Source organism: Podarcis muralis, chromosome 3 (genome assembly GCF_964188315.1).
Source record: "Podarcis muralis chromosome 3, rPodMur119.hap1.1, whole genome shotgun sequence".
Lineage (NCBI taxonomy): Eukaryota > Metazoa > Chordata > Lepidosauria > Squamata > Lacertidae > Podarcis > Podarcis muralis.
In genome coordinates, this window is record NC_135657.1 from 309098 (window position 1) to 329519 (window position 20422).

At 54.6% G+C, this 20422-nt stretch overlaps 3 protein-coding genes across 7 annotated transcripts; 1 reads left to right on the forward strand and 2 right to left on the reverse strand.

Moving 5' to 3' along the window:
- The first annotated feature begins 751 nt into the window (after positions 1 to 751).
- CCDC121 (coiled-coil domain containing 121) lies at positions 752 to 5302 on the forward strand. The gene is given in 2 exon segments (XM_028725423.2): positions 752 to 2837; positions 2839 to 5302. Coding segments are annotated over 2 exon segments (1032 nt in total). The 5' UTR covers positions 752 to 2000; the 3' UTR covers positions 3034 to 5302.
- A 2637-nt stretch (positions 5303 to 7939) lies between these two features.
- LOC114595054 (uncharacterized) lies at positions 7940 to 10971 on the reverse strand. The gene has a single exon (XM_028725419.2). The coding sequence runs from the start codon at positions 10128 to 10130 to the stop codon at positions 8685 to 8687; it is 1446 nt and encodes a 481-aa protein (XP_028581252.2). The 5' UTR covers positions 10131 to 10971; the 3' UTR covers positions 7940 to 8684.
- Positions 10972 to 11697: 726 nt separating this feature from the next.
- ZNF512 (zinc finger protein 512) lies at positions 11698 to 20207 on the reverse strand. Of its 5 annotated transcripts, none has more exons than XM_077926660.1 (12): positions 19821 to 20201; positions 17908 to 17997; positions 17483 to 17566; positions 16984 to 17108; positions 16166 to 16252; positions 15585 to 15680; positions 15192 to 15359; positions 14233 to 14436; positions 13376 to 13477; positions 12976 to 13038; positions 12593 to 12691; positions 11698 to 12425 (listed from the first exon to the last, which is right to left on the reverse strand). In XM_077926660.1, the coding sequence occupies exons 1-12, from the start codon at positions 19888 to 19890 to the stop codon at positions 12120 to 12122; spliced, it is 1494 nt and encodes a 497-aa protein (XP_077782786.1). In that variant the 5' UTR covers positions 19891 to 20201; the 3' UTR covers positions 11698 to 12119. The 5 variants fall into 5 exon arrangements, with proteins under 5 accessions (XP_077782786.1, XP_077782787.1, XP_077782788.1 ...); XM_077926661.1 differs by lacking the exon at positions 19821 to 20201 and adding an exon at positions 18221 to 18343; XM_077926662.1 differs by lacking the exon at positions 17483 to 17566 and having other exon boundaries at positions 19821 to 20207.
- Positions 20208 to 20422: the final 215 nt, after the last annotated feature.

The window sequence follows — 20422 nt, forward strand, 5'->3', positions numbered from 1 at the left end:
AGTGCCGCCACGCTTTGAAAGCCGCGTGAATGGCCAACAACTCCCTGTCCCAGATGGTGTAGTTTTTTTCCGCCTTGCTGAGCTTCCGGGAGTAGAAAGCACAGGGCCTCCAGTTTCCTTGCGGATCTTCCTGCAAAAGGACGGCCCCTACCGCTCTGTCTGATGCGTCAGTCTCGACCCGCATGGGCCTGCCGGGATTCACGTGCAGCAGCTGTTCCTCGGAGGTGAAGAGGCTTTTAAGCTTCTGAAAAGAGCGCTCCGCCTGGTCCGTCCAAGTGAACTTCTTCTTCTTGGAACTGAGAGTGTCCGTGATTGCTGCTGTCTCCTTTTGGGAATCCTCCGATTCACTTGAAAGACTCATGGAAACCCTCAAGTCATTGTCATCCTCCTCCTCCTCGTTCCGGGATCCTTCCCCCTCGCTCTCAGTCTCCTCCCTCATCTGTGCCTCTCTCCCTGAACCCCTGACAAGTACTTAATTCATTCCAGAGGCCCATGGTGTTGCGACATCTGCCAACATCTGGAGGGCCACCTGTGTTCCTCTTAACCTACAGTAACACATCTGGTTACAACTCGTGAACCTTGAGTCTTTGCATGGTTTAGGTTTGGCACTGGGGATGGGCAGGCAGGAATTCAATAAGCCAAGCATTTTCAAGTATGCAAATGCAATCCCCTGTATGGACAAGTCAAACCACTGGGTTAGCACTACCAAAGTGCCCCCCCCAAGCCTGGGCAGTGCATATGTTGTCTTCTGCCGCCCAGATGACAGCCCCCCTCTCAGCCTCACTGATGAAGGTGTTGTTCCAGGTGCCATCCAACCATGTTGGGGACTCCACTCGGTATTTGTGTAGTGTTTACTCCTGAGCCTTTTCTTCTCTCATAGAATCACAGAGTTGGAAGGGACCCAAGGGTCATCTAGCCCAACCCCCTGCAATGCAGGAATCTCAGCTAAAGCATTCATGACAGGTGGCCAACCGACCTGTTTAAAAACCTCCAAGGAAGGAAACTCCACCACTGGAAGATCTCTCCAAGGCAGCAGATGTTTAGGATAAGAGTTTTCTTTCTCCTAGGTGGGCTGCCTTTCCAGGTGGACAAGCTCTTCTGCCCAACCAGAGGCTACTCAGGAGCTAGCCACATGGAAGTTAGGGTCAATGTGGGCGGTCGGTGCCCCCTGGGACTGGTATGGCAGGAGGGAGACAAGCGGTAGGGGGCGCCAGAGCCAAAGAGACTCCGCAGAACCAACTCAAACTAGTTTTGCCCTTCTCCGCTGAGTTCTCCGAGGGGGAAGGCAGACGCGGGCCGGCGGGCTGGAGACTCAGCTCAGCGGCCCAAAGGACCTCCCGGGTTACAAGCCCCGCTCTTCCCCGCGGAGCCAGCCGCGCAGCAGCCGGCCGTCGGCGCCTGTCGAACCGGAGCCCCGATCGGTCCCGAGCATCGTGCCTCCTGGACGGGCCCGCCCGCCCGACACTTTTCTTTGTGTCCCCCAGAGCCTCTTGGGCCCGTCGTCTGGGGAGGCTCTCGGGCAGCTGGAAGGAGCCCCGCCTGCCTGCCCCGCCCCTGCCGGTCGCCAAGCGACCGACAACACATCGAGGGGCCTCTCCTCCGCCTCCTGGCTCTACTTTTTCGTGCGCCACGAAGGACCCTCCAGCGCAGCCAGCAAGTAGAACCCCTTCTTGCCCGGGGACTGCCCCTTTCCGACTCTCCTGCGCCCGGGAGAGCCCTCCTCCACCCCCATTCCACCGGGAGCGTGGCCAAGAGCCGCTCACACTTTCGGTTCCTAACTTAGCAGAGGAACATTTTCCTCTGCCCTTGAAGGGGGGGCGTTGGCAGCTTCCCGGCCCCTCTTGATTCCTCTGAACGGCCAATGCTCCCCGCTTCAACTGCTCAACAGCGGGGGGCTCTGCGCACGGAGGGCCCTGGGTTAGTCGGGCTCCGCGGGGCAGCCGCTCCGCTCTTGGACGACTTCCAGCGCCCTTCTTTTCCTTCCTCCTCCAGGGCTCAGGATGCCTCGCAAGCGCCGGGGGAAGACGCTGCCGCAGGCGCAGCCAGCTGGGACAGGACGCGCAGCCCCCGGGAGCGACGCCGAGGACTCCGGGGGTAGCCCGCCGCAGGAAGGCGCCTCGCCGCTGCAAGGGGAGCTGGAGCGCGTCTGCTGGGAGCTGGAGCGGCTGCGCGGGCGGCGGGCGCAGCTGCGGGCGCAGCACGAGCTCCTGGAGCGGGAGGCGCAGGGGCTGCGCGCCGAGAGCCGGGAGTTCCTGGACTACGTGGCCAAGCGGGCGCAGCGGCGGGAGGGGGCGGCCGTGTTGCTGGGCGACGAGAGCCGGCAGCTGCTGGCGCACATCCAGCACGAGCGCCGGGAGCTCCTGGCCCGCTCCGCGGAGCAGGAGGCAGTGCTGCGCGCGGAGCTGCTCCGCCAGGAGGCCGAGCTGGCGCGGCTAAGCGCCGAGCTGGAGGAGCTGCGCGGGGTGCGCGCGCTGCAGCAGGAGCAGGCCGGCCGAGTGCGGGAGCTGCAGCGCGCGCAGGCGGCGGCCCGCAAGGAGCACGTGCAGCGGCGGCAGGAGGCGGCGGCGCGCTTCGCGCAAGCCAAGGCGGCGCAGGAACGCGAGGCACGGGAGCGGGCGGCGCGCGTGGCCGGAGAAGCGCACCAGGTGGCCGCGCGGTGCCTGCTGGAGCACAGGCGGGAGGCGCAGCGGCAGAACCGGGAGCTGAGGCAGGAGCTGGCGCGGCTGGTGGCGAGGGCGCGGGCGCTGCAGGCGCACAAGGACCGGCTGGAGGATCGCGTGCAGCGCTTGCGGCGGCAGCAGGACTCGCTGCGGGATTTGGCCCTCCTGCGCCGCGGCGGCCCCGAAGGAAGAGAGCGACCGGCAGCGGGGACGCGCGGAGACGCAGGAGGGCGGGCGCCCCTTCTCCGCAGCGCAGGGCAGACGAGCTGCCTCCAGCCACGCAACTGCTGAGACGCTGACCAGGGTCCTGGCGGAGAGAACCTTAAGACGAGCCTACGAGGAGCCTGGTGGATCGGGCCAGTGGCTCAGCTAGTCCAGCCTCCTGTTCTCACGGGGGCCGACCAGATGCCTGTGGAAAACCTGCAAGCAGGATCCGAGCGGAAGAGCGCTGTCTCCTGTGGCTGCCAGCATCTGGAATCCAGCAGCATGGACTGTGGCCACAGGGTATAGCCTCCAGGCTGACTAGTAGCCATCTCTAGCCCTCTCCATGAGTTTGTCGAGTCCTCTTTTGAAGTCATCCCATCTGGTGGCCATCGCTGCCTCCTGTGGGAGGGAGTTCCATAGTCCAACTAATGCACTGCACTGAACCCATTTTAATCAGTTTTGCTTAACTGCTGTTGTTGTAATATTACTTAATGTGGTTTAATATCTTATGCTTTTCACAGTTTGCAATTTTATTAGGTTGCTGCTTTACAAATTGCTTTGTAGAGGTGTGGTGAGTTGAGATAGAAAAACTGTGAATAAAACAGGATGGGAGGCAAACTCTCATTCTGCAGGGACAGATGAGGGAAGCCATCTCAGTGGCCCTACTTAAGGGAGCCTCACGACTCAGGCTAAGAAAACCAGGACGTATGTTGGGGGTGCGGGCAGATCTTTGGTTGTGGTTCAGCAATGGTAAGGATCAGGGTCATGGCTTAGCTGGGCCCAGATAGTGCCCAGGTGCAGGATCTCCCTACTTTCACTCCTACCTAGGCAATGTAGTAGGATTTCTACCTGGAGATATTTTTATTTCAGGAGGCCTCTGGCTGCAAAGCAGCTGCTCAGCCACTGTTATGGACCAAGGAGGGGCACCCAACCAACTCCTCAGAAGCATTGGCATGCTATGCGTAAGGACTTGACACATCAGAGTTCCAGGACACAGGAGCTTGCCCTGCTACTGAGCAATACATGCACACACGACCACGGACTTATGCACGTTCCCAGTGTCATAATAAGGCAAGGAAACCCCATTTTCTGAAGCATAGAAATTAACTAAAATTAGTCAAATAGATGGTTTTATTTAGTTCAAAAAGGTGATAAAAATTGTGATCCCAGGATGGAGGGGAGGGGACCTGACTCATGGCATGTGTGGAACAGGGACTCCATAATTCTCAAGATGTGACAACACATACCGTACTTAGGATACCCCTCCTAACTGCCAAACCAGGTGTTAACAGCCCTGACAAAGGGACCAGACTAGTAATGGTCAGAGGGAAATGAGACTCAGGACTAAATAAAAATGCCAAGGGATGCCTTCCTGACAAAGGGATATGTAAATACTTCCATTGACTTGTGGGGTGTGGGTACTTGAACTATGCAGGATAGACAGGGGCATGTGTGGTTCTCAAATTTCTATCTGACACCATGCCTTTTCTGTGACAAAAGAGGCCATTTGCCCTTTGTTCTGGACTTTGTTTTGTTAGGGAGTTGAAACCTTGCTGCAACAATAGACGATCAGGTTTCCTAGCTTCTGTTTTGCTTCAATTTGCCTGGCTGTGGTCTCTTGCTTGAACCTGACCGATTCTGAACCCGCAGGGCTAGACCCGACCGAAGCTGGGAAACAGTTAAGTACCGTACCCCAAAATTTTGTCTTTATCAGTCCTTAAGTGTCATCAACTAAAGGCAGCCCCCATTTCCTAGACACACAGCTTGTGACTGGGGAAGGTGCAGGATGGGCTGTGTTTTAAGTGACAAGCTGTGACTCGGACTCATTAACCCCCTGTGGTTTCCTGTCTAAATGACAAAGGTATGATGGCCAGACAGGCACATGAAGGGCTGTATGAGACTTAAAAATGGAAAGCATAATGCTGGTGGTCAACAAAAGAGGTTTAAAGAATGTAGCATAAACACTAACAACTGGGAAACACTGGCCTGCGAGCGCTCCAGTCATCACCAAAGGTGTCATGGGCTTTGAAGACACTCAAACTCAGGATCCAAGGGAGAAACATGCTAAGAGGAAGGCACGCTTGGCAAATTCACACCATGATCAACTCCTGCCTGGAAACCAATGTCCCCACTGTGGAAGGACATGTGGATCCAGAATTGGCCTCCAAAGTCACTTACGGACTCATTGTTAAAACTGTGTTTATGGAAGACAATCTTACTCGGCTACGAGTGATCACCAAAGAAGAAGATGCGGTCACTTCCTTAACGCTTTGACAGGAATGTCTAACAAAGGATATAAAGTAAAGGTAAAGGGACCCCCTGACCATTAGGCCAAGTCGTGACCGACTCTGGGGTTGCGGCACTCATCTCGCTTTATTATATAATTTCTTCCTGCCTGAGCTCTCTCACCCTCTCTTCTGTCAAGCCAGTGATGTGAGCAGACGACTGAAAAGACTCAACTCAAGAACTACCGCCCAATATCACTACTTAATGTGGATTATAAAATCTTTGCAGACATTTTGGCAAAAAGATTTAAGAGAGTGTTGATGGAGATGATTCATAAGGACCAAGCAGGCTTTCTCCCAAAAAGGCATTTATCAGACAATGTAAGAAATATAATAGACATTTTGGAATTGCTAGAGGTGAATATAAACACCAAAGCAGTGTTGATTTTTGTGGACGCGGAGAAAGCATTTGACAATATTTCTTGGAGCTTTATGAAAAAGAATCTTCATGGGATGGGGGTAGGCCAAGGATTTGAGAATGGTATGGGTGCGATATACTCTGAACAAAAAGCGAAGCTGATTGTAAATAATGTGATAACTGATGAACTTAAGATAGAAAAAGGAACACGACAGGGGTGCCCAATTTCCCCATTGCTCTTTATTTCGGTTCTGGAGGTGTTGCTAAATATGATTAGAAATGACCAGCAGGTTGAAGGTGTACAGGTCGGAGATAAACAGTACAAGTTAAGAGCTTTTGCAGATGACTTAGTATTGACCTTACAGGAGCCAAACTCTAGTGCGAAAAGGGTGTTGGAGATAATTCAACAATTTGGCCAGGTAGCTGGATTCAAACTGAACAAACAAAAAACTAAAGTCATAGAAAAAAATTTAACAGTTAAGGAGAAGGAGGAATTTCAAGAAGAGACAGGTTTGACAGTGGTTAAGAAGGTGAAATACCTAGGGGTTCACTTGACATCCAAAAATTTGAACTTGTATAAGGACAATTATGAAAAATGCTGGTCAGAAATTAAAAAAGACTTAGAAATATGGTCAAATTTGAAATTATCAATGTTAGGCCGAATTGCAGTTATCAAGATGAATGTATTGCCTAAAATGTTATTTTTATTTCAAACTTTGCAAATCCTCGACAAGATGGATTGTTTTAAGAGGTGGCAGAAAGACATATCGAAATTTGTCTGGCAGGGCAAAAAGCCCAGAATTAAATTTAAAATCCTGACAGATGCTAAAGAAAGAGGGGGATTTGCCCTGCCGGACCTAAAACTGTATTATGAAGCAGCAGCGTTCTGCTGGCTGAAAGACTGGATGCTCCTCGAGAATACAGACATTTTGGACTTGGAGGGTTTCAATAATGCATTTGGTTGGCATGCATATCTATGGTATGACAAAATTAAGCTGCATAGGGCCTTTAAGAATCATATTGTCAGAAAAGCACTGTACAATGTTTGGTTAAGATATAAAGATTTGTTAGAAAATAAAACCCCTAGATGGTTGTCACCCTTGGAGGCCAAGGCACTCAAAAAGCCCAATATGGAGGCCAAATGGCCAAAGTATTGGGAAATTTTGGAACAAGATGGAGACAAATTGAAATTACAGAGTCATGAGAAAATGAAACTTAAAGTACGTGATTGGCTCCATTATTATCAAATAATGGAGGTTTATAAACAAGATAGGAAAGTTGGCTTCCAGGTGGAGAAATCAAAATTAGAAACTGAATTGTTAGAACCCAATACTAAGAACTTGTCAAGAATGTACAATTTGCTGCTGAAATGGAATACGCAAGATGAAACAGTTAAATCGGCTATGATTAAGTGGGCACAGGACATCGGTCATAACATAATGTTTGCTGACTGGGAATGGTTGTGGAATACAGGTATAAAATTTACGGCCTGTAATGCTTTAAAGGAAAATATTATGAAAATGATCTATAGGTGGTATATGACCCCAGTCAAGCTAGCAAAAATTTATCATTTGCCTGACAATAAGTGTTGGAAATGTAAAGAAACTGAAGGTACCTTCTACCACCTTTGGTGGACGTGCCCGAAGATTAAGGCTTTCTGGGATATGATATATAATGAAATGAAAAAGGTACTTAAATGTACTTTTCCTAAAAAATCAGAGGCCTTTCTTTTGGGCATTGTCGGCCAATTGGTGTTAAAGAAAGATAGAATTTTCTTTATGTATGCTACGACAGCAGCAAGAATACTCATCGCAAAGTACTGGAAGACACAAGATCTACCCACCCTGGAAGAGTGGCAAATGAAAGTGATGGACTATATGACACTGGCTGAGATGACCGGCAGAATCCGCGATCAGGGGAAGGAGACAGCGGAAGAAGAGTGGAAGAAATTTAAAATTTATCTTAAGGACTATTATAAACTTGATGAATGCTAGAATGTTGAGGTTATGAGAAAGAAAGGGTGACAGTGATATAAGATTAGACTGAAGGAAAGATTAAAAGGACAGAGACTTGACAGAAATATTTAGAAGTTGCTAAAAAACTTTGGACATTGGGATGCAGAAAGGGGAGGTATGGGGGAGTCTGTGAAATAAGGTTTAGGAAAAAAAGGTTATGAAATTATACACGTTTGTATGTCTTTTTATATGTTTGTTTTGTTTTAAAAAATACTGTAAAACCAATAAAAAAAATTTATAAAAAAAAAAAAAAAAAAGTGATGTGAGCAGACGTATAGTAGGGCTGCCATACAGCTGGGTTCCCCAGACATATCTGGGATTTGTCCATCGGAAATAGTGTCCAGGCAGAATTTCCAAAAATGTGCAGGAAAACCTGGACGTATGACAACCCATGTCGGAAATGATGGGGGGGGGGGATTTTGCACAACAAAAAATTGTGTCCGGCTTTTTACTTGTTGAAATATGGCAACCCTAGTATATTCCTAGGCTCTGCTCAGAGCTCAGACTCCGTTTTAGAAACTAACTTTGTATTTTGTAACAAAGGTTTTTTTACCAGCATATTACTTTGATATATTTGTTGCCTGCATTCAAATGTCAGTAAACCTTTTGTTTATCTTACTAAAACGTGTGGTTCATTCTTAGCAAAGGGGATGGAGAGAGGAAAGGTCAGCAGACCACAAATAAACAGGGATAAAGAGACATAATTGCCTAATTCCTAGATTACAGTAAGCTGCCAAAGTGCCTAAGTATTTTTACTCTGCTAAAGGGGCTTCACAGCATGTTTGCTCTCATATTGCTCCCCCACATGTGGGATAGGAGGTTTTGATTTTAATTTATGGATTTAATCCTCAATTAAACTCCCATCAGAAACAATATATTTATTTCCTGCTCAAAGTATCTGCACTCCAGTCCAAAGCAGTGGCGCTGAGGACTCATCCAAGCCCAGTATGATGAGCATGCCTGTCTTGCACTGCCATCTTCTAGCCAGGCTGCTCACACAACAGCTTGAGCTCCTCATCGGACTTCTGTGTCTCAGGGGTGAGGATGGGGTTCTGGACCTCTCCTTGCAGCATCGAGGAACAGCGAAGCTCCTTGCAGCCAGCTGAGCTCCTGCATCTTGGCAGCGTCACATGGGGCAGGTCCGGGGGGGGGGGGGCGGGCCTCACCTGATGGTGCTTTGCAGGAGGGCTGACCTGGCCACAGACTCCTTCACCCTCCTGGGCACCCCCCACCGCTGATGCAGAAGCTTCTCGCGCAGGTGGAATTCGAAGTACTGCTTTTTGTCAGTCGTAAGAAATCTTTCACATCCTGGATTTGCTCTGGGACTGTTTGTGGAAAGGTCTGTTGCTCGTGGTGAACTAGTTTGCCCACCCAACCCCTCAGGGGTGTGAGGCATAGCTTTCCCCAGGAGGCTCGTGGGACAGGGCTTCAACGCAGCCCCCTGGTGGTGATGGTGGCAGCAGCAGCAGAATGGGGAGTGAGCACAACAAGGCCGCTCAGTCAGAGGGGGGCTCTCTTGGCGGCACTCCGAGGCCTGCTCCCCCCCACCTGTGATGGAAACCAAGGCTGGGGTCAGATCCCAAAGGACCAGATCCAGCCGGGTGGGATCCCGTTTGCTGGTTGGTGGAGGCAGCTCTCTTTGGGTATCTGTGATGGCCCAGGCAGTCCGAGGGGAATCCCCGGCCGGCTGAAGTGGGACCCAGACCCCTTCCTCAGGATTCATCTTCCCTTGGGCGGCTGCGGCAAGAGGACGCTTCTCTGCAGGAGGACATCCTTGGGCAAGGGGTGCCCGGCCCCAGCTTGGCTGCTGCCTCTTGCAGCGCTGGAGCTCCACGCTAGCACACGCCTCCCCAGGCAGGCTCCGAGCCCCGTCCGGGTGGGCTGTGGCTGAGGGCAGATGGACCTGGAGGAGCTCCAAGGTGGCCAGGCTGTTCCAGGGGCCATCCCCACCCAGCTCCCGTTTCTCAGTCCCTGGAAGACCTTCCCACTGCTTCCCAGGCAGGCGTGCCAGTCCCGAGGCCAGTGGCAAAGGCTCCTGTGTCGCTTCTGGGCTCCACCAGCTTCTGCCGCCTTTGGCTGCCATGGTCGTGGCAGAACAAGCCAGTGCTGCCGAAACACTGTGTTGCTTTGGAGAGCTGCTCCCTTTCGAAGAGGGCCTCTCTTGCTGTGGGGCTGCCTGGGCCAGAGGTGTCCCGGGAGGGGGCAGCGGCCAGCAGAGGGCTTTGCAGACCCTCTTGGGGAGGCCCCACTTGCGATGCACCGCTCTCTCCCTCAGGTGGTGCTCCAGGCACTGCCGCCTCTCCACCTTGAAAAGGGGCCTCTGGTGGTCGGTGGCAGCCTGCGGGGCTGTGCATGCCAGGAAGCCCGGCAGGGCCGGCACAGACCTCTCCAGCGAGCTGTGCACCAGGCCAGGCAAACCCCACAGCAGCTGCAGCCGCTTCCGTTGGAGGTGAGCTGTCAGCTGCTCTCGCACCTCCTGGCTGAGCAGCAGAGGGTCCAGCAATGGGGACTCCACCACTGTCCCGCTGCCCCGGCTTAGAGGGGGTGGGCAGAGGTTGGCCAGCTCGCTGGCTTGCCAGTCCTCGGGACCAGCCTCCAGTGACTGCATCCTAGCCCCCTCGCCCTGGCCGCGCTCTCAGGGCCACAGACCCCTGGCCAGGCCGGGGTCAGTCAAGATCAGCCAGCTCCACACAGCTGCCTTCAAGACAGGCAACGGAGGAAAGCAAAGGGTCAACACTTCTCTTGGTTTGGCACAGAAGATGCCTCTATTGCAGGGAGTTGCTGGTTTGGCTCCAGAGGCACTGAAAGGAGGCCTGCCCTATGGACCCCTTTCTACCCCTCTGAAAGGATGGTGCTCAGAGAGCCAGGCCAGCAGCGGTTGTCCCCAACACACCAGCTACTCTCCCAGGCAATCCAGCTTGGACCAAGTGACACCACCACCTCCTCCTCCTGCAGTTCCGTTTATCTTGTTGCTACAGCAACACATTGTGAGGTCAGCCTGGCACCCGGTGGGTGAAGCCACCTTCCCAGGACTGCCTCTCCTGACTGAGGGTCCTCAGGAACAGCAGGGCAAAAGGGCACCTCTCGTGGGAGACTCCAGGGGGCCTTGATGCGCCGGAAAACACGGGAGGGGCACCCACAGTTTTTTGAAAACTCAACACTCAGAAATGGGTACAGAAGAAAATCCATCCATCTTATCTACAAATCTATCTATAAGATGTGACATACAATCTGGAATTCATGTATTGTTACACCTGGGTGTAATACTACCCAGGAAAACCAGGAAACTTCATACAATTCAATATGCTGTTCTGATTTATGTTATTAAACAAATCCAGATGTCAGGGGCTCAGGGACTGAGCCACAGGAGAAGGAGGAGATGGAGAGCGAAGGGGTTAGGGTTATCCAGAGGATTATTGTCAGAGACTGCCTCCCGGTCCCAGCTCACAGAGAACCAACGCTAGCCAGTAGAACTGTACAAAAGTCTTTATTGAAGTTTAGTTTCCATTTTCAAGCCCTAGCGTGCGTCTCTACGTCTAGACCCTAGACCAGCGAAGCCTCGTCTGAGTCTCCGCCCCCTGTACACCAGTTTAAGACTCTAGCCTTACTCCACCTTCTTCGTTTCTCCTTCCGCCTCTGGGTCCTACTACCCCCCGGGGTGCCTTCCTTCCTGGACGCCTCGGAGGCGGACCCCTCGGACTCTTTCCCCTCTCTTCGGCGGGCTTTGGGACCTGGCTCCCTATCCGGGCTGCTCATTGCGCCACCCTCTTGCACATTTGAACTTGGCGCGCGCGCGCTGCCTCTGACCTTCCTTTTGACCGTTTCCTCGCTCTCTGATGCAGGCGTGGCTAACCCTGACTCATGTCCTTCCGCTGACGGAAAGCTGCCTGCTGCCGATGCTTGGGACTCCTCCCCCCTTCTGCTCTCCGGTGGGGAAGCTGGTCCCGATTTCCAGCTGCTGCTCTCTGAGTCCCCTCTGGCCCCTCCTTCCTGAGGTGTTCCCTCTGGCAACCCCCTAGCTCTGACCACGGGAGCCCCTTTCTGTGAATCCTCTGATTCGCTGGAGAGACTTAGAGACCTCGGACGGCTATCATCGCTGACCTCTCCCTCGGATTCCTCTCCCTCGGTCTCTAATTCCTCCCTTTCCTGTCCCTCTGCTCCTGAACCCCTGACAATTATATAAAACTTTTATTCACAATTTCAGTAATCTCATGTAGCTAATTTTGGTTTTTTATAACTAATTTAATGTAAAAATTACCTTGGAATGTGTGAATGTTTGGCTATCGTAATATTTTCAGCGACGCTCTGTCTGCAGTGTCCAGTTTACTCCCGGGGGTTGGGACACAGCTCACCCCCTGCCCGGCGGAGGCCAGGAAAGAAGTCCCGCCTCTGGTGGCTCCTCACCTGGGGAGGACCAGAGTCCTTGATGTGCCTCCTCAGAAGTAAACCCTGCTGAGCATTGGAGGGAGGAGTGGGGCTCCTTCCCCAGTCAGTCCCTTGAGCAGCCAAGGCCGCCTGAGGGGGGCTGGAGGGCAGGGTGCAAGGAGGGGTGTGGCCAGAGGAATCCCCCTCACCCTGAGAGACCAGAGGGGGGCCGCTACTCCCTCCCTCTCCTGTGGCTGAGCTTCAGAGGGGGAGGGCCATCCTCCTCCTCCTCCTCCTCCTCCTCCTCCTTCTCACAGCTCCCACTGGCCTTGAGGGGCTGCTGCTGCCCCTGCTCCCCCACTGCCTCCTGCCTGGGTGTCGCCTTCTTGGGGGAGGCAGCAGTCTGTGGCCTCTTCTTGCGGCTCCCGCTGGGCGGAGGCTTCCTGGGCGCTCTCTTCTGCTCCGCCTCCTCCGGCTGCTGCTGCTTCAGCAGCTTCTTGAAGCTCTTGGCGGTGTGTGTGCCAACGGCAAACCAGTCCTGGGGGTGGGGAGAGGCAGGAGGTGGGAGCGAGAGGAAGGGGGAGCGCCAGCACAAGCTGAGCCAGGCCAATGGCCACAGACCCCGGTGAGGGCGCGGGCACAGCGGAAAGGTCTGTGGCATTGGATTGGGTCCATGCGCACTCCTGCAGCCCCCTTGCTCCTCACCTGCGCATGCACAGTGTTGATGTGGTACTTGACTCCGCTCTCAGACACAAACTCCTTCTCACACAGCAGGCACCGGTATCTCCCAGCCACAAACTCCCCCTGCAGTGAGACGGAAATGTGGCCTAGAATCTCTGGCAGCAAGAACTTGAGGAAGACAGCGGGGAGGGGGAGGAGGAGGGGGAAAGGGGAAGGAAGAGCCCCCCCCCCCCGATTTTAAGCGCAAGTGTCTCGTCCCTGTGAAGGGAGGGATCTGCCAGTTGGGGCGCAGAGACGGTGATGGTGAATCCATGTCTGCCTCCAGGGGTGGTTTGGCAATGGCAGGCAGCAGCAGAATCCCCCCAAGCACACACATCCTGGAGCCCTAAGGAGAGGCTGGCACATACCAAGGTGCAGCTGCCCAGGTGGGACTTGAGGCCCGAGATGCTGCTGTAGACACACTCACAGCCCTGTGGTGGAAGGCGAGAGTCAGGAAAGGGCGGTCAGTGGCCCTCCCCACCCAGGAACGCCCCAGAGATGCAGGAGGGGAAATCCAGAGGCTCCTGGCAGCAACAGCTCTTAGTCTCCTCTCAGATACTTGGGGGCTCTCCCCACTCTGCACCTCTGTGATGCAAAAGGGCAGAGGGAGGGGCCTCCAGATTATTCCATGGGAAGCTGAACACCAAGGAAGAGCCCCCCAAAGCCTCCGCTGCAAGTGTTTGGGGCAAGGAGAAAGGAGCTCTGCTGCCCTTGTCCAGTCAGGAGAGTTGGTGGCATCCCCCAAGCTTTGCCCAGCCGTCCCGTTACCTGGTTTGGGCAGCGGACCCGTCGGCACGCCTTGATCTCTGCCCTCCACATGCTCAGAACCTCCTGGCTGACAGCAGGCAGTCCTGGGCGGGTGTATTTCAGCTGAGGAAGAGAAGAGAGCAGAGCCAGAAGGCAGAGTGAGGAGCAGGGGCTGCTGCCTTCAGCTACTCCCACAGCAGCGCCCCCCCCCCCGTGCCCTAGCCGACTGGGGCACCCAGCTAACCAGGGGCAAAGGACCCTGACTCCTGAGCCCCAGGGACACCCCCTTCCTTGAGAGCCCAGCCAGCCTCTTCTGCTTCTCGGGTTCCTGGCCCCTGGGGGAAGTGCAAGCATTTGCACCTGTACTTTGACAAGACTTCAACTCCATTCCAGTGTTAGACAAAACGTCAAGCCTTAAAATAGCTGTTACTACAAAATCTCAGCAAAATCCCGTAGTAACAAGCCAAGCTACTGCTAAGCGCCTTGCTCTGCTTTCCTTTGGACCCCATCAGCGAGGCTGAGAGGGGGGGGGGGTCTTGTTGTCTGGGCAGCCCAGGACCTCCAGGCTTGAACCGAGGAGCTCACTTCACTGCTGCTAATGCAGTAGTTTGACTTCACCCCTGGAAGTGCACTCCATTGTCTCTCGAGATGGATAGATGACAACAAGAGTAACCAAAAAAATCAACCTGACCAAGAGAGCAGGCTGGGTAGGCCTCCTGAGGCGGGGGCTTCTACAACGTGGGGCCCCCCATTGCAAAAGACCCTGCTCCTCGGGAGAAAGCGCTCCCTTGCTGCATCCTGGCCTCTGAGAAACCTTGAGGTCAACCAGGACTCTTCTTGCTCCCAGGGCCAAATGGATTCTGAGGAAACGGCCGCACCTTCCGGTCCTCGGGAACCAGGTCCTGCCAGACCTTCCGCCTGGGCCACTCCTTGGCCAGGGCCTCCTTGGCCAGGGCCTCCTGCAGGTGGTGGGCGGCTGCCTGGGCAGACTTCCTCAGAGCACGGCGGCCTCCACTGCTGGGCTCTGCGCTTGCCACCTCCTTCTGGGGGGCCGGCTGGATGTCCTGGCCCAGCAAGGAGATCTGACAGGAAGGACACAGGGAGTGATGCTCAGAAAGGGCCACCAAAATGAGCATGGGGAGGAGGAAAGGCTGCAGCAATTGGGACTTTTCAGTTTAGAGAAAAGGCGAGGAAGAGGGACATGGAACGAGTTCGTAAAATTATGCAAAGCCTAGAGAAAGTGGATAGAGAAATGTTTTTTTCTCCCTCTCTCACAACACTGGAGTTTGTGGACATTCCATGAAGCCGAAGACTAAAAGGACAGTAAAACTAAAAGTGCAAACTGTGGAACTCCCTCCCACAGGAGGCAGCAATGGCCACCAACGTGGGTGGCTTTAAAAGAGGAACGGACAGATTTACGGAGGGCTGGGCTTTTGATGGCTCACCTCCAGTCAAGAGGCAGCAATGCTTCTGCAGGCCAGTGGCCAGAAAGCGCAGCAGGAGAGGCCCAGGGCTCAGATCCTGCTGGCTGGTTTCCCACAGGCATCTGGCTGGCCCCTGTGAGAACAGGATGCTGGACTGGGTGGGCCATCGGCCTGATCTAGAGGTTCCTCTTGGTTCTTAGGTTCTGGCCAACGCCTGCCACTGCCAGAAAGGGGTAGCAAAGGCTCTCTGCAGGTGACAATGCCCGGCCCCGTAAGAGGAGGAGGGGCCTGCAGTGGCTTCTCTGGGCGTTGCCCCGCCCCCTCTTCCACCTGCCTGTCAGTCAGGAACAGGGGCTTCCTCTGCAGAGATGGGGAGAGGTCCCGCCCCTCTTTGCTCCTCACTGGCAACTCACCGGGCCATGCTCCATCTTCAGGTGGTAAGCGAGGCCCGCCTTGGAGCGGTAGGCTTTGCCGCAGTGCTGGCACTTCAGAGCCATCTGCTCCAGCTCGGCAGCCTCCTTCCCGCACTTCCGCGTGTGGTAGAGGAAGCCCAGGACGCTGGTAAAGCTGCCTGTGCAGCCCTGGGGGAGGAGAGGGGGGCAGAGAGGAGCACAGGCTCCCAGGAAGGAGGGAAGCCAACTCGGGGGGGGGGGGGGAGCTTCTGCGTCTGCCCTCCACCACCAGCTGGAAGGTGGCGAGTCAGCCCTGCATTCACCGAGAGGAGCCTGAGGCGGTCCGAGGCCCCTGCCCCAGCCTGGCCCAGGCCGCTCTGGTTCCCCGGAAGGCCAGAGGCTGCTCCATCTCACCTGCCTTGGGCACTTGAGCTTCCCCATCCGCTTCAGCACCCTCCGCAAGCGCTCTCTCTCGCCCAGATCGCAGGCCGCCTCCTCTGTCCCCACCGGCTGCGTAAACGGGAAGGGAAAGGCTGGCCAGGGACGCTCCAAACCGAGCCATTCAGATTCCCACTAAAGCCCAGGAAGAACTTTCTGGAGGCAAGAGCCGTTTGAGAGTGAAACGGGCTCCCTGGGAAGGTGGTGGACTCTCCTTCCTTGGAGATTTTCCATCAGAGGTGGCCCCCTGTCCGGAATGATGCAGTTGTGATTCCTGTGTTGCAGGGGTTGGACTAGATGGCCCTTGGGTATCTCTTCCAACTCTATGATTCTGTGCTTGCAGGTGACCCAAGGCCAAAGGCCCAGGAAGACCTGCTGGGGCTGAACTGTCGCCGTGTCAGGAGTCAAGGCAGGCTGGGTCCGGCCAGAGGCTCCCCAGAGGGCCCTGAACAAGGATGTACAGGCAGGCAGCAGGCTGGGCTTCCAGGGACTGAAGCATCTGCCTGAGGCATCTGGGGAGCCAGACACGTTCTTGTGGGCGCGCAGCATCTACTTACCAGGCTGTTGTGGTCTGCCATGATGTGGTACTTCATTCCTGCCAGAGACCGCAGCTGCTTCCCACAGTGGTGGCATGTGAGCATCTCCTAGGAAGACCACGAGGCATTGCACATGTCAGCAGTAGCCACCAGCATCTGGGCAGCACGGGCTGTGGGAACATCTCCCATTAGTCCTTGCTCCTGGAGTTTGGGGCCTGAAGTGTCCGTCCGTCCGTCCGTTCCCCCCCCCCATCCCGGAAACTGGCTTGCTCTGCTCTATTCTACAGTGAGTTTAATGTCTGCATTTTAAAAATTGTGGTTCTAAATTTTTAGCGATAATTTTACTGTTCCTTTTTTTGTAAACTGCTTTGAGATTTGTCTTACAAGCAAGCCGTATATAAATTTTACAAAATAAATAAGTAATTTGGGGGCTCCCCCCTCATGCAGACATGCAGAGCAGAAGCTGCCTCACTGAACCCTCAGTCTCAATGGCCAAGAACAACGACTCTTGTTTGGGCAGCACCATGCAAGCAATGCCATGAGAGACCCCAAAGGGCTGCGGGGAGAAGAGGGGCTGGCAGGGTCCCCTTGAACTCCAGGGTGAAATGGTTCACCTCTGAGCCAGAGCTGCTGGCAGGCTGGGGGCTAGTGTGGGGGGAGCTGCTGCTGGGGGTTTTCCAGGAGTGACTGGCTGGCTGATGTGGGAGACAGGGAGCAGGACGAAGCGGGCCTCCCTTGGCCTGACACTGTTACGCCCCATGACTTGAGAGGGAGTTGCAGGGTTGGATCCCCAGGGATTGCCTAGGAAAAGGATAGGGTCCCATCCCCCGTCTGCTCACATGCTGGCAGTTGCTCATGTGCTTCTTCAGCCCTTCCACCGTCTTCCTCACAACAGCCCTGCAGGTGGGACAAGTGACGCGGCCTCTGCTCAGGATCTCCAGCTGCCAGTGCTCTTCCAGGCTGCCTGGCGGAGCAGAAGAAGGTGCTGACTCAGCCTCTTAAGGTTCCTGGCTGGTCCTGAGTGGGGCAGCCCTCTCACCTGGCCTGTGGGCATCCCACTGGGGCGTCTTGGGCTGGCCCACCTGCTGCAGGGCTCTTCTTTCTATGCTTAGGGACACAGTCACGCTTACTAGCTTTCTGCACCCCCCCCCCAGTAATGCACCCCAACAACCTCTTCTGCCTGCTTTTTCAGCTATGCGCCATTCCTGGCTGCACACAGGGAGGGCAGACAAGAGGCCCCACCCCTTTGCCAGAGGTCCCGGGGTCCAGAGGACGATGGCCCTGGTTTCTTGGCTTCTGTCCTCACCAAGGAGCTGCGATGTCGGGGTCCTGTTTTACCTGCTGCATATACCGGTGTGTCTCTTTTTCTATGGCCACTTTTGGGCTTGAGATTAGGCTGTCGCCCCATCTGCTGCCATTTCCCTGGGACAAGGAAAAACAGCAGCCAGGACCATCTACCCTCCACCACAACCCAGAACACCCCACCAAATACCTTGGGGAGAGATGGAGGCCAAGGGAAGTGACCGCCCCAACATGGGCTCAAGCTCCAACACAGGAAGATGAATAGTTCATGAGGGGCTCCCATCACTTGGGAGCAGCAAAGCTCAAAGTGTAGAGTGCAAAGGGACAGGGATGGGCAGCCCCCTCACATCAGGAGGAACTGAGCTGAGTAGGTGGGCAGGGGGTCTCCAGCCCCCCTCCTTGCAGGAGAGCCAGGAGCGTGCAGGGGCCCAGAGAAAGGAACCAAAGTAGAATCCACTCACCAGACTTCTGCTTCTTTTTGGGGAGCTCCTTGTCATCGCCTGCATCTTTGTTTTCCTGCTTGTGCTTTGCCTTGGAAAGGGAATCCCCAGCTAAGAGGAGAAGAAAGACTGAGACAAGTGTGGGGGTTTTTTTTGGGGGGGGGGATTTATTACAGTGGTACCTCAGTCTATGAACTTAATTCATTCCGGAAGTCCGTTCTTAAGCCGAAAGCACTCTTGAACTGAGGTGTGCTTTCCCTACTGAGGCCTCCCACCACCGGTGCCCTTCCACCGTTCGGCTTCCGGGGCAAAGTTTGCTAACCGGAACACCTACTTCCAGTTTTGTGGAGTTCGTTGCTCGAATAGTTCATTAACAGGACTGTTCGTAGACTGTACGATAATAGGACTGTACGGGACTGTATTATTATTTCATTCTATAGTGTATAGCAAGCACATACAACAAGTCGATTGCGATCTACTGGTCGATCTGTGAGCAGATCGCAGCCTCTTGGAAGTTGGACGTCCCTGTTGTATAGAATGCATAGACTTTTAGAAGACATCTGAAGGCAGACCTGTTTAGGGAAGTTTTTAATGTTTGATGCTTTATCGTGTTTTTAATATTCTGTTGGGAGCCACCCAGAGTGGCTGGGGAAACCCAGCCAAATGGGGGGGTATAAATGTTATTGTTATTGAAACAAAATAAAAATATATCCTTCCAGTAGCACCTTAGAGACCAACTAAGTTAGTTATTGGTATGAGCTTTTGTGTGCATGCACACTTCTTTAGTTATTGTTATTGTAGAAGAGAGAGAACAATTATAACAGTTGAAAATCAAAAGGTGAAAACAAAACTACAAAATAGGCACGTAGTAGGAGTAGTTCTGCTGTATATCTCATAAAGGAATGCCAAATCACATAAAAAGTGCCAGGAGAGTCTAGTTCTTGAGAGACCAGCACTGTTGAGGGCAGGAGTTCACAGGTTCAGTCCCCAGTGAGATCTCCAGGAAGAGGATCCCTGCCCCAAACCCTGGAGAAGCCACTGCAGTGCAGGCAGTGCTGCTAGAAGGACCTGATGGTTTGGCTCAGTGAAAGGCAGCTTCCTAGGCTCCCAAGAGGATTTCAGGGTTATCATGAAAGGTTATCGGAAAAGGGTCATTAAGAGACTCAGCCAGCAGAAGCCTTTTTAACCAAACTTCCTATCTTTAGATGGGACCCAATTCATTTGAAGTCAGCATTTCCCACGAGCAGCCTCTGAATGGACCTGACAGGCCTGGGATTGGCAGGGAGAAGCTGCATCCTGTGATTCCTTATGCTCTCTGCCTTTGTGTCCTGGAGTGACATGCAAATTAATAGCTCCTATCAAAGAATAAGGGACGCAAGTGGCGCTGTGATCTAAACCACTGAGCCTAGGGCTTGCCAATCAGGAGGTCGTTGGTTCGAATCCCCGTGAAGGGGTGCGCTCCCGTTGCTCTGTCCCATCTCCTGCCAACCTGGCAGTTCAAAAGCACGACAAAGTGCAAGTAGATGAATAGCAACCACTATTGGAAACAGCGTTTCCGTGCGCTGCTCTGGTTTCGCCAGAAGCGGCTTAGTCATGCTGGCCACATAACCTGGAAAAACTGTCTGCGGACAAACGTTGGCTCCCTCGGCTAGTAAAGCAAGATGAGCTCCCCGTTAGAGGGAAGGGTGCTGGTTTAAGACGCTTTCCGGCTTATAGGTAAGGGGGCTGAGGTTGGACCTGAACGTCACCTGGTACACTCTGAGCTTATGGCAGGCTGATGTCTGCATGGCATGACCCTTGGCATCCCTTCCACCTCTTCCAGACTATGCCTGCCCCAGACCCCCCGGCTCTCTGGGCTTCTCCGGAGGAGGAAGGTGCCAGGCTCCAGAGTGCGGCCGCGAGAGAGGGGCAATCCCCAGGCGCCCCCTCCTCACCTTCCCTCGCCGCCTCCTCCTCCTCCTCCCGGGCAGGGGTCTTGGCGGCGGCGGGCTTCGCCCCCTTCATCTCCAGCCAGGGAACGGGGCTGGGAATGGATCCATCCTAGGCGAGCTCCGGCGGGGAGGAGAAGGAAGGCGATCTCGGCTCGGGGCTCCTTCTTCGCCCAGGCGGCGGCGGCGGGGTCCCCGGGACGAGGCCTCGGCGCCTCCCCTCCCCCCCCCCTCCGAGACCGACCTTGCGAGGCTCCTGGCGCCGCCCCGAGGAGGGAGGAGGCCGCGCCGGCACGGGAAGGGTTAAGGAGGCTTCCGCGACCCCGGGGCCCCGCCCAACCCGACGGCCTCCGTCCTTCCGCCCCTCCCCTCCGGGAGTTCAGCGGGGGAGGAGCTGATGCTCCCGCCCCGCGTTGCCAAGGTTACGGAGGAGGCGGGGACCAGGCCCCTCCTCGCCGTCCCCTCGTGACGTCATGACCGCTGCCCGGGAGGACTCGCTCTATGACCGTGGAGCGGGGCGGTCGCTCTGCCTCTCTATGGCACCTCTATGGTCAAAACAGCAGAGGAAAAGAACGCAGAGAGACGAAAAGGGAAGAGGGGAGCAAACG

Coding starts and splice junctions, on each gene's coding strand:
- LOC114595054 (XM_028725419.2), bottom strand. CDS start 10,130: ATGCAGTCACTGGAGGCTGGTCCCGAGGACTGGCAAGCCAGCGAGCTG.
- ZNF512 (XM_077926660.1), bottom strand. CDS start 19,890: ATGAAGGGGGCGAAGCCCGCCGCCGCCAAGACCCCTGCCCGGGAGGAG. Junction 17,998..19,820: donor GGAGGAGGCGGCGAGGGAAG/GTGAGGAGGGGG, acceptor TTCTCCTCTTAG/CTGGGGATTCCCTTTCCAAG. Junction 12,426..12,592: donor TCAACACTGTGCATGCGCAG/GTGAGGAGCAAG, acceptor CCCCACCCCCAG/GACTGGTTTGCCGTTGGCAC.